The sequence below is a fragment of the Bison bison genome, unplaced genomic scaffold (genome assembly GCF_000754665.1).
Source record: "Bison bison bison isolate TAMUID 2011002044 unplaced genomic scaffold, Bison_UMD1.0 scf7180017864524, whole genome shotgun sequence".
NCBI classification, from domain to species: domain Eukaryota; kingdom Metazoa; phylum Chordata; class Mammalia; order Artiodactyla; family Bovidae; genus Bison; species Bison bison.
Window position 1 is genome coordinate 3,063,453 of NW_011495075.1, and position 15,126 is coordinate 3,078,578.

The 15,126-nt window shown below is 41.7% G+C and overlaps 1 protein-coding gene across 1 annotated transcript; it reads right to left on the reverse strand.

Moving 5' to 3' along the window:
- Positions 1-12,600: 12,600 nt before the first annotated feature.
- LOC104981880 (histone H2B type 1-like) lies at positions 12,601-13,529 on the reverse strand. The gene is made up of 2 exons (XM_010831133.1): positions 13,469-13,529; positions 12,601-12,983 (listed from the first exon to the last, which is right to left on the reverse strand). The coding sequence occupies exons 1-2, from the start codon at positions 13,527-13,529 to the stop codon at positions 12,601-12,603; spliced, it is 444 nt and encodes a 147-aa protein (XP_010829435.1).
- Positions 13,530-15,126: the final 1,597 nt, after the last annotated feature.

Consider the following 15,126-nt stretch of genomic DNA (forward strand, 5'->3'; position numbering starts at 1 on the left):
TGCTTTCCACTGATGTTTAAATAATCAAACAGCCACATCTTGAAATGATTCAATGAATAGCATTGTTAAAAATATTATGTGCTGTATGAGTTTTATTTTTAATACTGCTCAATATAAGGCAGATTTATGTGAGTCAGAGGATGTTGATGATGTAGGAAACATGAAATGAGGGATCATTTGCATGTCTTATATATTATGTTAGCTTCTAAATGTCAGAAGCTGAACTTCAGTGTCATCCTCCAAAATAAGTCCTGCATAAATACTAGTTCAAAGAGATGGTAATAAATTTTACATGAATAATTTGTACCATACCAAATAAATTTGGAAAATGATGAGTTGAAACAAATTCTTTATTGCAGAACTTCTTGGCAATTTCAAGGTGCTTATATCAAATATGACATAAAAATGAACTATGGAGTATTTTAGAAATAAGCTTAACTCCATGTCTTGGACATTTGTTGATATCTGTCAACCAATGTTAGCACATGCGCACACATCAGCCAGTGTTAGTGGCCACGCCCTGACTTCCCTCTGGAAAGACATTTCTTCTCTCATTTTTCGTGCATACTGTTTGGTGATGTCATTCCTCCAGGAACCCCAGGGTGGAGCATGAGGTACAGGCTTAAAACCAGTCAACTCTTGCCCTTTCCCAGCCACGGTGATGGGCTTGGATATGGACATGTGAGCTAGTCAGAGATACTATGACACAGCTGTGTTTTTACTGGGACTTAGGAGAAAGTCTGCTACTCTGTCATGAGAAGGTCTGAGGGTGTGAGGACTGGAATTGCTGTTGATATGATCTGAATCAAGCCAGTCACCTCCCACCCTGGATGCGTTGGCATCGTGAGCTCATACCATTTTTGCTTAAGTGGGTTTGGATTAATATTTCTGCCATTTAAAATGAAAACAGCCTTAACTAATAGACCACAAGTTTTTTTTTTTTTTTTCCTCACCATAATTTTAGAGAACTAATGTTTTACAGAACACTTTGGAAAAATCTAGAAAAAGTATGCTGCTGCTGCTAAGTTGCTTCAGTCGTGTCCAACTCTGCGACCCCAGAGACGGCAGCCCACCAGGCTCCGCCGTCCCTGGGATTCTACAGGTAAGAACACTGGAGTGGGTTGCCATTTCCTTCTCCAATGCATGAAAGTGAAAAGTGAAAGTGAAGTCGCTCATTCGTGTCCAACTCTTAGCGACCCTATGGACTGCAGCCCACCAGGCTCCTCCATCCATGGGATTTTCCAGGCAAGAGTGCTGGAGTGGGGTGCCATTGCCTTCTCCGAGAGAAAGTATAGTGGGATAGTTAATGCGTAAGTTTAACCACCTGCATCAAAATCCCATTTTTACCACAAACTAACTTTGTGACTTCAGGCATAATACTTAAGCTCTCTATATGCTTCAGATTACTTATAAAATGGGTACCAAATATAACTTGCCTGATGAGGATATTGTGAAGATACTGTGACTTAGTACATGTAAAACATTCAGAAAAGTGTCTGGCACATTGTAAGTACTCAAAACGTTTAGATAGAGAAGGTGTTGGATAGCAAATTCTAGAATCATGGGTTTCTACAATTTTTAAGAGGTAAAAACCCTTGGCAGTTTTCTGATTTGACATTCCTCATATGACAGTTGAGGAAACTGAGAACCGTGAGAGGAAATAATTTGCTCAAAGTCAAGTGAAACAGTGAGTGAATTAGGAAACCAGTCTCACTGTTATCATCCATGATGTTTCAATGGGGTTCTTGGAGTTTCAAAGCAAGAATTGATTGTTGGTGAGAATCCTGAGGCTTCCACTTTGCTAGAAGTTTAGTTTTCAGCTGTCGTCAGAATAAGACTCTCTGCCTAGGGTAAAAGTAGCCCTGTCTATTTGAGAATAGGATTCTTCGGGGGTCCACAATATCTGTGACCCTAATAGCTCAGGTCCTGTAGCCAGTATTTTATATGAATGACAAAATTGGTCTTAAGAATTTAAAATGTCTCTAGTAAGTGCATAGTGTTGAAATTAGGTGTTTGGGTTTTTTTTTTTTTTTCTTTTTAGCAATTTGCATTTTAGTTTGGTGGTGGTAGTGGTGGTTTGGAGAAGGCAATGACAACCCACTCTACTACTCTTGCCTGGAAAATCCCGTGGACGGAGGAGCCTGGTAGGCTGCAGTCCATGGGGTGGCTAAGAGTTGGACACAACTGAGCGACTTCACTTTCACTTTTCACTTTCATGCATTGGAGAAGGAAATGGCAACCCACTCCAGTGTTCTTGCCTGGAGAATCCCAGGGACGGGGGAACCTGATGGCTGCCGTCTCTGGGGTTGCACAGAGTTGGACACAACTGAAGCGACTTAGCAGCAGCAGCAGCAGTGGTGGTTTATGCCCTAAGCCGTGTCTGACTCTTGAGACCCCATGGTCTGTGGCCTGCCAGGATCCTCCGTCCATGGGATTTTCCTGGCAAGAATACTGGAGTGGGTTGCCATTTCCTTTTCCAGGGGATCTTCTTGTCCCCAAGATCGAATCCACGTCTCCTGCATCGAAGGCAGATTCTTCACCAGTGAGTCACCAAGGAAGCCCCGCATTTTACTTTAGTGTTTATATATATATATATAAAGAGAGAGAACGCTGCAGAAATTTTTCTCTGACTTTTCCAATGAAAAAAGTAGATGTTGAGTTGTATGAACTGTTTGTATACATTCAGTATTAGTCTGTTATTAGTCATATCATTTGTAAATTTTTCTCCCATTCAATTGTCTTTTTGTTTCATTGATGGTTTTTTTTGCTGTGCAAAAGCATTTAAGTTTAATTAGGTCCCATTTGTTTATTTTTGTTTTTATTTCCTTTACTTGAGGAGACAGATCCCCCAAAAAAATATTTCTATGATTTATGTCAAAGAGTATTCTACCTATGTTTCCCTCTGATATTTTTATAGTATTTGATCTCACAGTTAGGTCTTTAATCCCTTTTGAGTTTATTTTTGTGTGTGGTGTTAGAGTGTAGTCTAGTTTCATTCTTTACATGCAGCTGACCAATTTTCTTAGCAGCACTTACTGAAGAGACTCTTTTCTTCATTGTATAGTCTTGCCTCCTTTGTCATAGATTAATTGGCCGTAAGTGTGTGGGTTTATCTCTGGGCCTTTGATCCTGTCCCATTGATCTATATTTCTGTTTTTGTACCAGTATCATACTACTTTGATTATTGTAGCTTTGTAGTGTCATCTGAAGTCAGGGAATGTGATTCTTCTAGCTCTGTTCTTTTCTCAAGATTGCTTGGCTATTCAGTGTCTTTTGTGAGTGCCGAAGAACTGATGCTTTTGAACTGTGGTGTTGGAGAAGACTCTTGAGAGTCCCTTGGACTGCAAGGAGATCCAGCCAGTCCATCCTAAAGGAGATCAGTCCTGGGTGTTCATTGGAGGGACTTATGTTGAAGCTGAAACTCCAATACTTTGGCCACTTGATGTGGAGAGCTGACTCATTTGAAAAAACCCTGATGCTGGGAAAGATTGAGGGCAGGAGCAGAAGGGGATGACAGAGGAAGAGATGGTTGGATGGCATCACCGACTCAATGGACATGGGTTTGGGTGGAGTCCTGGAGTTGGTGATGGACAGGGAGGCCTGGTGTGCTGTGGTTCATGGGGTCGCAAAGAGTTGGACACGACTGAGCGACTGAACTGAACTGAAAAAAATGTTAATTTGTTCTAGTTTGTGGAAAATGCCATTGGTAACTTGATAGGGATTGCATTGAATCTGTAGGTTGCCTTGGATATTATGTTCATTTTAACAATATTGATTCTTCCAATCCAAGAACATAGTATATGTTTCTATGTGTTTGTATCAACTTTGATTTCTTTCATCAGATTCTTATAATTTCCTGAGTATAGGTCTTGTATATACTTAGGTAGATATACTCCTAGGTATTTAATTATTTTTTATGTGACTGTAAATGGAATTTTTTCTTTTATTTCTCTTTTTGATAATTCATTGTTAGTGCATAGAAATGCTGCAGATTTCTGTGTATCGATTTTGTATCCTGCAACTTTACAGAATTCATTGATGAGCTCTAAAAGTGTTTTGGTGATGTCTTTAGGATTTTATATGTGGAATATCATGTCACCTGCAAACAGTGACCGTTTTCTTCTTTCCTTAAAAGGTTTCCTAGTAATAATACAAATCATAGAATAGAATATGCTTGTTTCAATGCATAGGAAAGGTGGTTTCAAGTTACTAATGCAACAACCACCAGGAACAATTTTCATCCATTAAAAAGTATTGATTGGTGAGAAATCAGCCAAGGGGTGGAAGGCAGTGGGGACAGGTGCCTGTCACCCAAGTGGAGACAAAGGAGGTTGCATCGCTATCACCATTCGGACTCAACAGTGATCTTTCTTGTTCCTCTTGCTACTCTGACAGTGGTTTCTGTTAAAGATTTTCTATAGCCAGAGTCAAAAATACCTCCTGTTGTTGAGAATTGCCTGCTCTGTGCCCACTATGCCCATGACCATTTGCTAGTGTGGTATCTGAAGGGGTTGGCTCATTTCCAGGTAGATTATTACATCTGCTCTCTCAAAACCACTTTCAGCATGACACAAATCATCAATGTAATTCTGAAAAGTAAAAGCAACTTAGAAAATAGCAGTGTGTCGCCGGAGAATAGTTATTTATTAAATTTATTTTCTAAAAATTTGAGAAGGCTCTGGCTCCAGACTGCTAACAAGTTAATGGACAAAGATTTTCTTATGAAAGAGTTTGAGTACTAACAAAAACAAATAAATATTGGAATAAACGAATCAGAAAGTTGTGCTCTAATTAGTCTGGTGTTTAATTGAAAAAAAATTAAACCTATTTAGAGTCATTTGAGGGGCTTCCCTGGTGGCTCAGCGGGTAAGGACTCTGCAATGCAGGAGACACGTGCAAGAGACACAGGTTTGATCCCTGAGTTGGAAAGATCCCGTGGAGGAGGAAATTGCAACCCACTCCAATATCCTCACCTAGGAAATACCATGGACAGAGGAGTCTGGCAGGTCACAGTTCATGGGGTCACAAAGAGTTGGACATGAGTTAGCAACTAAACAGAATTGTTTGAAATTAAGTGTAGGTTTCCTTTTGCAAAACTGGAGAGAAAGATAAGAGGTAAGGTCCAGGCTCATAGAGCCTTTGACAGGCACACTTTGGAACAAGTAATCAACCACGGTTAATCTGAATAATGTCATTTGAAAATATGAAGTCTGTGTGGAAGTATAGAAATAATTTTTATTAACTCCAGAATAAGAAGTATCAACACAAAATAATTTCTCCATCAATATCAGTGTTCAGGTCCTAATGTATAAATTTCCTTGTGTATGTTTCATTAAGAATCCAGATTTTGGTTAATATTGAAAAGAAATCACTTAGATTAAAATTGTAGCAACTTGGACAATTGTACAAAATGTTACTGAACAATATTAGCTTTCAACTACATTTTGTCATAGTTGCTTTCTGATTACCTTTAACATTTGAACTTATGTAAAAGTTTAATAGTCCCTTGGACTGCAAGGAGATCCAACCAGTCCATTCTGAAAGAGATCAGCCCTGGGATTTCTTTGGAAGGAATGATGCTAAAGCTGAAACTCCAGTACTTTGGCCACCTCATGCGAAGAGTTGACTCATTGGAAAAGACTGTGATGCTGGGAGGGATTGGGGGCAGGAGGAGAAGGGGATGACAGAGGATGAGATGGCTGGATGGCATCACTGACTCGATGGATGTGAGTCTGAGTGAACTCCTGGAGTTGGCGATGGACAGGGAAGCCTGGTGTGCTGCAATTCATGGGGTCGCAAAGAGTCAGACATGACTGAGTGACTGAACTGAAAAGTTTAATGTTTAACATTTGTATGCTATTAATGTTGATTGAAATAGCTGTTTTTGTTCTGATTTACTGTTGAGTAGGTCTAGGCCAGAAAAACAAAAAGCTAGCTTAGGTATTCCACTAGGATGCTCTTAGCTTTTATTAGCTTCAGTATTGAGAGGCAAAACAGGCAATTTAGAAAAGGAAATAACATAGTTTCATTCCAGTATCTTAAGTTTGGAATCCTTATGCAGAATTTTAGCAGTATCACCATTAAAAACATAGGTCCACAGAGCCTAGGTACCAATTAGCCTGCAAAACCAAGCCTCCCCCTTTAATCTCTTTTACCTAACCCATGATTTAATCCCTTTCCATGTCAGTATTAGAAGCATAATGTCTTTGATCCTCTACTGTAGTAAAAATAGATGGTTTATTTAAATAAAGCAAAACCCCAGATATTTTGTTTTGGACTTGAATAATTCATGTAAAAATCCCATGCGTGTGTGTGCTCAATCATGTCTGACTCTTTGAAACCCCATGGACTGTAGCCCGCAGGTCACCTCTGTCCATGGGGTTTTTCAGGCAAGACTACAGGTGTGGGTTGCCATTTCCTCCTCCAGGGAATCTTCCTGACCCTGGGATCGTACCCAAATCTCTTGTGTCTCCTGCATTGGCAGGTGGGTTCTTTAGCACTAGCACCATCTGGAGATGCACAAACCCCACAGCTACTATTTATACCGGCTTCCCAGGTGGCGCTAGTGGTAAAGAGACAGCCTGCCAATGCAGAAGATGTGGGTTTGAGAAAGGCATGCCAACCCATTCCAGTATTCTTGCTTGGAGAATCCCATGGGCAGAAGAGCCTGGGAGGCTATCGTCCATCGGGTTGCAGCTATGTGACTGTACGGCAGCTTGGCATGCATGCACTGTTTATACAAAATGTTGCTATTTTTTGGAAGAAATGCTGTTTTTTTCATCTCTTTTAATGAACACGCATATGATCTTATTTAGACTTGAAAGAATTTCTATGAAAGGCAGCTGGAACTGATAGCACACAGTAAAAATATATGTTTTAAAGGGAGATATTAAACATATGGACCATGAGCAGAAAACACCCAGGATCCTATATAAGCTATCAATTCCTGCCTGAATCATTTTTGAAAAATAAAATATGATAGTTATTTTACCCTTAATATATGCAGGATACATTCAAATACCTTATTCAAGGAGGCAACGTAATGGAAAAGTTTTTAAGTCAGACACCCTTGGGTTGAATTCTAAGGCTGTCTTTGGCTGGCTGTCTACTTTATCTTCTATTTTATACATCCGTGTGAATAGTTGACAAATGGAGTGAATGGGTTGATCCAATAAAACTTGGTTCAAACGTTTTAAAGGGAAGGAAAAGAATGAAAATTACCATCAAATTTGTTCCTTTACAAGTCATTTGTATTTGTTTCGAATTGCAGTTGGACAGTATTCACTCTTGCGCATCATCAAAGTCAGTCTTGGTCCCCTGTCATGTTATCTTATGATCTGTGAACCATCTTTCTCGCGGATATGGGCTTGAACAGAAAGAAACGACGACTACATCGTGCTATAGTTGCACCATTGTCTTTGAAAAGGTTACTAGAACTTGTTTAGTTAATCCATCGCATCACAGCAAAACTCTAGCAGTGGTCAGCATATCTGGAGACAACAGAGGTTAGCACCGCGGTCGCAGCTGCAGGACACCAAGGTGATACTGGGCACGGCTCTACAGAAAAGCACCCTGCACCTGGCGTCTGCTTTGCCATCTTGGTCTTGGATGTTAGTTCTGGCACCTCTCATCACAGGGAGCATTGCTCCTCATTCTGCAATAAAATAATGATAATCATACGCGCTGGTTGGGGACTTGCTGAGATCAGGAGTCTTAAGATATTGTCCATTTTGAAAGTTTTCATTCATTCCTGAAAAGTGAGACATCACTGAAAATTGTCTCAAAACCTTTGCTTCACAGATAAGTACACATGTCTCTTTCATAAGGAAACAGATTGAGGTCATATTTAAGAGGTTAAGGATTCACCCTCAGCTATGCATTCAGTACTCTGCAGAGAAGAACCAATAGCAGAAACCAAACATCCTGACAGTGAGAGCCTTGCTCTGATGACTAAACGGATGCTCCTTAAGCTAACACCCTGCTGTTGAGACAGAAACAACATTGCACCAACATTTTGTGTGAGCCAGAGGTTGAATTGATGCAAATGCCATCACACGGTACTTTGCACACAGTAGGTACTAGATTACTACTGAATACGCTCCACCGTGCTGGAATAGGAAATGGCAACTCACTCCAGTGTTCTTGCCTGGAAAACTCCATGGACAGAGGAGCCTGGCAGGCGCCAGTCCATGGGTCACAAAGAGCTGGGCACGACTGAGTGACTGAGCACGCACGCACAGGCTGCCACTCCAGTGGTTCCCGGTCTGGCTGCATGTTCAGACCTGACGTCCACCCAGACTCTGGCGGGAGGACGCCTCCTGCTTCAAATCCGACTGCTGCTCTCGAATTTTCCTCACCCTCTTCTTTCCCACCCAAGCCTCCCACCTCTCACTTTTTCCCAACATTTCCTTCTCTGCCGAAACGTTACCCCATTGTTTTAAACACTCTCAGTTCTTATCCAGGTTTAAAGAAATCTTGCCAATCTCCCCACTGTGCTCTGTGTCTCCATCTCTCCGGTACCTCTCAAACAAGTGTATGGAAAGAGGATCCTGTTTCTATCAGCAGTTTCTCCGTTCTTAGGACCATGACCCCGTTTGACACCTTCGTTGTAACATATGTTTTTCCTGGAATAACCACTGCGTGGCTCACGGTCTCTGTCTTGTTCCTCTTTAATTAAAACTCCCCACTGCGGCAGCTAATTCCCATTTTGACCAGATTGTTTTAATGTACAAAACTTCATGATAAGTACCCTTTTCCTCTATGAGCCAAAGTCATTTGAAGGTCATACCAGGCCATTCATAATCTGACTTTTCCCTGCATTTCCCTTCCTAGAACTGCTTCTAATTTCCTGCATGATCTTGGTGAATTTCAGTCATTTTTTTCCCCTTAGTTTTCTTTCCTATGAGTGAGATTACAAAATTTAACAATATCTACGTCTCCACCTCAGGTTATTCTGAATATTAACATAATGGAGCATTAACAAAACTGGGTTTTATGAAAATATGGGTTAAAAGAATGTAACATACACATTATATATTACATATGTAATTATAATATACTAAGATTTTGCAATACTGATTGGATTCCTTAGCTGTAAATTTTTTTAATAATTTTATTTTGTTCATATATTGCTCATCTCTTAGACACATCACTGAATTTTCTTTCACCAAGGTCAAAACCACTACCTGCTCAACAGGGTCATGAGAGCAAAAATATTGTTTTCTCTTCATTTTTTCCCCTGGTAATTACCTCACAGTGCCAAAATATGCCAAATTTTACAACATTAATATGCTTGTGCCTAAAATGAACTACTTATATAAATATAGCTCCTTGCATTTTTTCCTTGACTTTATTTAAAACCTATGCATTTTCAAAAGAAAATGAATGAGATGATAGACATAAATAAAGTGCAATAAGATGAAATCGGCTTCGCTGGTGACTCAGATGGTAAGTAATACAGTGAGATGTAATTAAGGCAAGGGTGACATGGGTTTTGTTGCTGTTGTAGAAGTTTTCCCTGCTCACATGACCATTCCATTTTTTATTGCCCAATCTGGTGGAAACAACACAAATAATATCCAACATCTACATGGGCTAAGCATGTGACATTCATTGTCTTCCTTACCTGTTGCAGTGGGAGTGGTTACTTCACATTGTTCCCACTTGTCTGATGGGAAAACTGACTTCAGAGGTTATATATCTCATCGAAGGTCCTGAAGCTGGGAGAGGCATAATTTAAACTCAGGTTTATCTAATGTCAAAATATACACTTACCCTCTGTATATACTGCTTTTCCTAAATGTTTATTCCTTAAAGACAATGGCATATTTCTTGTATAGTCTGTGTGCCTAGCATGGTGTGAAGCACAGGGCAGGCAGAGAGAAGGCTAACCCAGGAAACAGAGCCTCAGAGATTTAGTTATCTAGCTAGAAAGACAGAGCTAGCATGAATGGCTTATTGGAAAAAAAACTGATGCTACTGTGTGCAGTAATTCTATGTAAAAAGCAGTGCAGATGCCCAGAAGGGAAGTCCGTGTTGATGGAGCCGCCCACCAGCCATATTTCTTCTTAGCAAGGCAACTTGCCATCAGCCCAGGCAGGATGGCTTTCTTTGACGCATCAGGGACATTTCTTTCCCTTTATCCTGTCACATTTACCCTTTCCTTCTCATGTGTTGGGAAATTTAAAAAAGCAACATCCTACAGCAACATCCCAAGAGGTCCTACAGAAAGAGAATCCCCGATCTAACAGCCACATCATCATTTAAAAATATCTGTACATCAGGTGGCAATGATTCACAGTTATAGAGAATATGCAATATTGTATTCAGCTTAAGAGATGAAAACTCAGAAAATGGAAGCTTCTTGGTTAGAAACACCCCGCTAAGAAGCGGCAGAAGAACAGTGAGCTGCATCTTCTAGCTCCACGTCTGATACTTTACTCCACACTAAACTCTTACCTTTGAGCAAATTCATTGCAATGCTGCTGGATCATAAAATGTATGAATCTGTCTTGTGTTGCTACAAAATCTTCCTTCCTTTGCAGAAGACCCTCTCTACTGTGATAAGTCTCTCTCCTCTAGACTCTTAGCAGCTCCCTATACACAAGCAGCTAATACTCAGACATTCCTTGTCCACCTGGAAGGTGGCTTGTGCATGTATATGGAGCAGTATCTCCTACGCCTTCAATAACAGCTGCTTCAATCCTGAATCATTGTGGGGTTTAGAAACACTGGATTCCAGCTCTTCTGCAAGGAGTTGTACCCTGTATAACAAGGGTCTAAGATATTTGCGAATTGCACACACAGTCCTCTTCCTTTGCACTGATTCATTGATCTGCATTTAAGGGGGAGGGTATTTATCCAGAACTGATAGCCCAATTCCCACCAGTTTTCTGTAGCTGAAACATTAATGCTCTTACCTGTCTTTTAAGTAAATTGTGAGAGTGTATGGTACAGTGTCCAGAGAAGGAGATGGCACCCCACTCCAGTACTCTTGCCTGGCAAATCCATGGATGGAGGAGCCTGGTAGGCTGCAGTCCATGGGGTCGAGAAGAGTCGGACACGACTGAGCGACTTCCCTTTCACTTTTCACTTTCATGCATTGGAGAAGGAAATGGCAACCCACTCCAGTGTTCTTGCCTAGAGAATCCCAGGGACAGGGGAGCCTGGTGGGTTCCCGTCTATGGGGTCACAAAGAGTCGGATATGACTGAAATGACTTAGCAGCAGCAGATGGTACAGTGTCAAAACCTCTGTAGCTATATTACAGGTATCCACGAAAAAACTTTAAATGAGGTTCCCTTTCTGAAATGAATTTGTTGTTTTTCTTTCAAACAGAGCCAGGTAAAAGTTGACTTGCATTTATTTGACAGTCACAGAATAAATCCTTTCCCATACAGACTTTCACAAGTCCTCATCTTCTTCTTTTATGAACCTAATCAAGCCCATCCATTGACAGAGAGTGCCCAGGTTCTGCTGAAAGTTCAGGTTAAGATTTTTTCACACATTTCAAAGCAGAAAGCACATGTTCTTTGGAATTTGACAAATGCAAAGTAAGTCCCTTCTCTGTCACAGTCAGCAGTCGCTTAATTTCTTTAAGGCTGATGACCGAAGATAAACTACCTTCCTTTCAGGGTTACATGAGGATTAAATGAGATAATATCCATTTAGCCCCAAGCTAGCACCCTTCTTGACAAAGAACAGAATAGGTTAAGCAAGCAGAGGATTGGACTCCCTGATGGCACCGTGGATAGGAACCCACCTGCCAATGCGGATTTGACTGTGGGATGTGGGTTCCATCCTGTCCTGGAAAATCCCACGTGCTGCAGAGCACCTCAGCCCGAGCACCTCAGCTGCTGAGCCCGCCCGCCCGGGAGCCCTGTTTCATAGCTGCCACCAGGAGAAGCCCATGCAACACAGCTACAGAGTAGCTGCCACTCACCACTCCCTCCCCCCGAAACCTGTCATTCAAGTGAAAATAGCATCCTCACTGTGAAACACCGCATAAGGGAAGTCTCAAGAGCCCCGTTGGAATCAGACTGTTGTGCGTCAGCCCCTACGATGTAGAAATTCGGGACCGATCACTGGGATCAAGCTAAGGTTATTTAAGCCTTGTATTATTTTCTGTGGCGCTTCCCTGGTGGCTCAGTGGTAAAGAATGTGCCTGTCATTGCAGGAGGCACAGGAGACTCGGGTTCCATCCCTGGGTGGGGAAGATCCCCTGGAGGAGGGCATGGCAACCCACTCCAGTATTCTTGCCTGGAGAATCCCATGGACAGGGGAGCCTGGGGGGCTTCAGTCCATGGAGTCTCAAAAGAGTTGGACTTGTCTTAGTGGCTAAACAGCAACAAAGTATTTCCTGTGATAGCTATAAAAGATTACCATAAACTTGGCTGCTTAAACACACATGCACACATTTATTCTCTTAAGATTCTAGAAGGCAGAAAGTGAAGTGAAAGTGAAGTCGCTCAGTCGCGTCCAAATCTTAGCAACCCTATGAACTACAGCCCACCAGGCCCTCCGTCCATGGGATTTTCCAGGCAAGAGTACTGGAGTGGGGTGCCATTGCCCTCTCTGTTAACAGCGGCTAGGCATATTATATTTACTTGGAGCTGGTATACTTGGTGACAGCCTTAGTGCCCTCGGACACGGCATTCTTGGCCAGCCCCCCAGGTAGCAGCAAGCGTATGGTGGTCTGGATCTCCCTGGATGAGATAGTCAAGTACTTGTTGTAATGCGCCAGGAGCGATGCCTCGCCAGCGATGCGCTCGAAAATGTCGTTGACGAAGGAGTTCATGATTCCCATGGCCTTGGACGAGATGCCGGTGTCCGGATGGACTTGCTTCAGCACCTTGTACGCGTGCACGGAGTAGCTCTCCTCACGGCTGCGCTTGCGCTTCTTGCCGTCCTTCTTCTGGGCCTTGGTCACAGCTTTTTCAGAGCCCTTTTTAGGGGCAGGAGCAGACTTAGCCGGTTCAGGCATGTCTATAATGACAACACCCAACAACACAGAAAAGAAGTTCCACACAATTTTTACCAGTTAAAAGCAAGGTCTTCACGGGCTGTGCTCCCCCTGGGGGTTGTGGGGCGAATCCACCTCCTGGCTCTTCTAGTTCTCCGTGGCCTTCCTGGTCTTGTGGTTGCTTTCTCTGCTTCTGAGTGAAACCTCCCACTGCCTCCTTATTGTAAGGGTACTTGTGATCACATTTGGGGGCCAATTAGGAAAATATCTAACTCCATCACATCTGCCAAGACCCTCTTCCCATATAAGGTAACATTTGCACACTTCAGGGGTTAGGATCAGGGCACTTTTGGGGACCAGTTTTCATCTTGCCATAAACCCCCAAGATAAGGCTAACACAGTTTATGTCTAATTTTATAACTCCTATTTCTGCTATGAACTCTCTCCAAAACTCAATACGACCTATGCTTCAGGGTCCAATTCAGAATCAATTCATCATGAAAATAACCTTGTTCATTCAGGTCCACCCGGATCATGGCCTTCGGGGTGATCCACACCTCCTTTGGCATTTCCACCTTTTACTGTTTCTTCGTATTTAAATAAGTTACTGATTTGCACAATAGGACAGTGTTATCAACCTCAATGGTTTCTTTTAAGGGTTAACCAAAAAACATATATGCCACCAAGAGTTAAATCTAGAACATGATAAACACCTCATAGAGTTTAATTTTTTCCTTCTATTAATCAAATCATGCCTCACATTTCATGGTTTTATGAGAATTAGTCTTTTCCTAGAGAGAAATTATTTCTTTTTTTTTTTTTGAGAAATTATTTCTTAATGATGTACTTTTTCGTATGTACTTCATTGTTTTCCTACCATGACTGCACACTGCTGAGATTAAAAATATTGAGAACCAACCGATAGATATCAAAGCGTTACTTCCCACCTAAAAAAATGATTCCTAGTTTGTAAACAATGGCATTTCTGCAAAACACCACTTTGATTACAATATTTTCTCTCCCGCTGTGTTTTCAGTAAGGACTTGTAAAGAAAAAAAATTCCAAGTTTTAATATTTCAGATTACATAGGATATTGCATAGCTTAATCAAGTACATCTTTGCACATCTGGATTGATCCATCTTATATTGAAATATTACTTTAAACTCATAAGAATACAATAATAATTTTCTTTCCAGTTTCTTTGATATTTTATCAGGATTAATATCCGTCACTGTTCTATGGCAATATTTGATTTTTTTTTATCGTGGTTTAGTTTTCCTATTTTTAAGGATGTGTCATCACATCACATTTTCAGAAGTATCACAAGAAATTCTCTAGGACATTTAACTGCCCCATAGAACGCTTGAGGCTTTAACCCTCAGACCAGCCGGGCGTGCTCTTCAGTCAATTTTTATTGAAGTATAACATCGTTACATAAGCGTGCATATGCCTTGGGCTTAGCAGGTAGCTCAGTAGCGTGAAGGATCCACCTGCCAATTCTGGAGGCACAGGTCGATCCCCAGGTCGGGAAGATCCTCTGGGGAAGGAAATGGCAACCCTCTGCAATGTTCTCGTCTGGAAAATCCCATGGACAGAGGAGGGTGGTAGGCTATGCCGTCCATGGGGTCACAAAAGAGCCGGACGCAACCGAGCACACAGGAAAGACACAACTGCAGTTAGATTACCTGGATATGCTTCGCTGCACGCATGTCCTCATTCGACATCATACTTGGGAGACAGATAGTGATTTTGCCAGTGGTTGTCGCTGTTGTTCAGTGGCTAAGTCGTGTCTGACTCTGCAACCCCGTGGACTGCGGCATGCCAGGCTTCCACTGTTACTGATATGTAGGGTATGAGTAGGCTTTTGAATATTTTGGTACAGAAATTTGGTAAGCATGCGTCTGCATTTCCGTCAGGGCAATCCAGCCCTGGCTCTGTGTTGCGTATACCATGAGTCACATGGTGTATGTAAACTCAGCTTCAGAGGACACCGCCTGGTGACTTTCCTGAGACTGTGTGAGTGTCTGTCTCATGCTTGCAGTGGACGAAGCTTAGAATTGCTACAGATCGTCTCCAACACCAGATATTGTCTGTATGTCTTTCCACCTTAGCAATTCCGGTGAGTTAGTAGACATTGAACACTGTAGTTTAAATTTGCATCTTGT

Bases quoted from the DNA above. Each gene is read 5' to 3' on its own strand.
- LOC104981880 (XM_010831133.1), bottom strand. From the start codon at position 13,529: ATGCCAAAGGAGGTGTGGATCACCCCGAAGGCCATGATCCGGGTGGAC. The intron at 12,984-13,468 runs GTTATTTTCATG...TTGTCATTATAG, and splicing joins GGTGGACCTGAATGAACAAG to ACATGCCTGAACCGGCTAAG.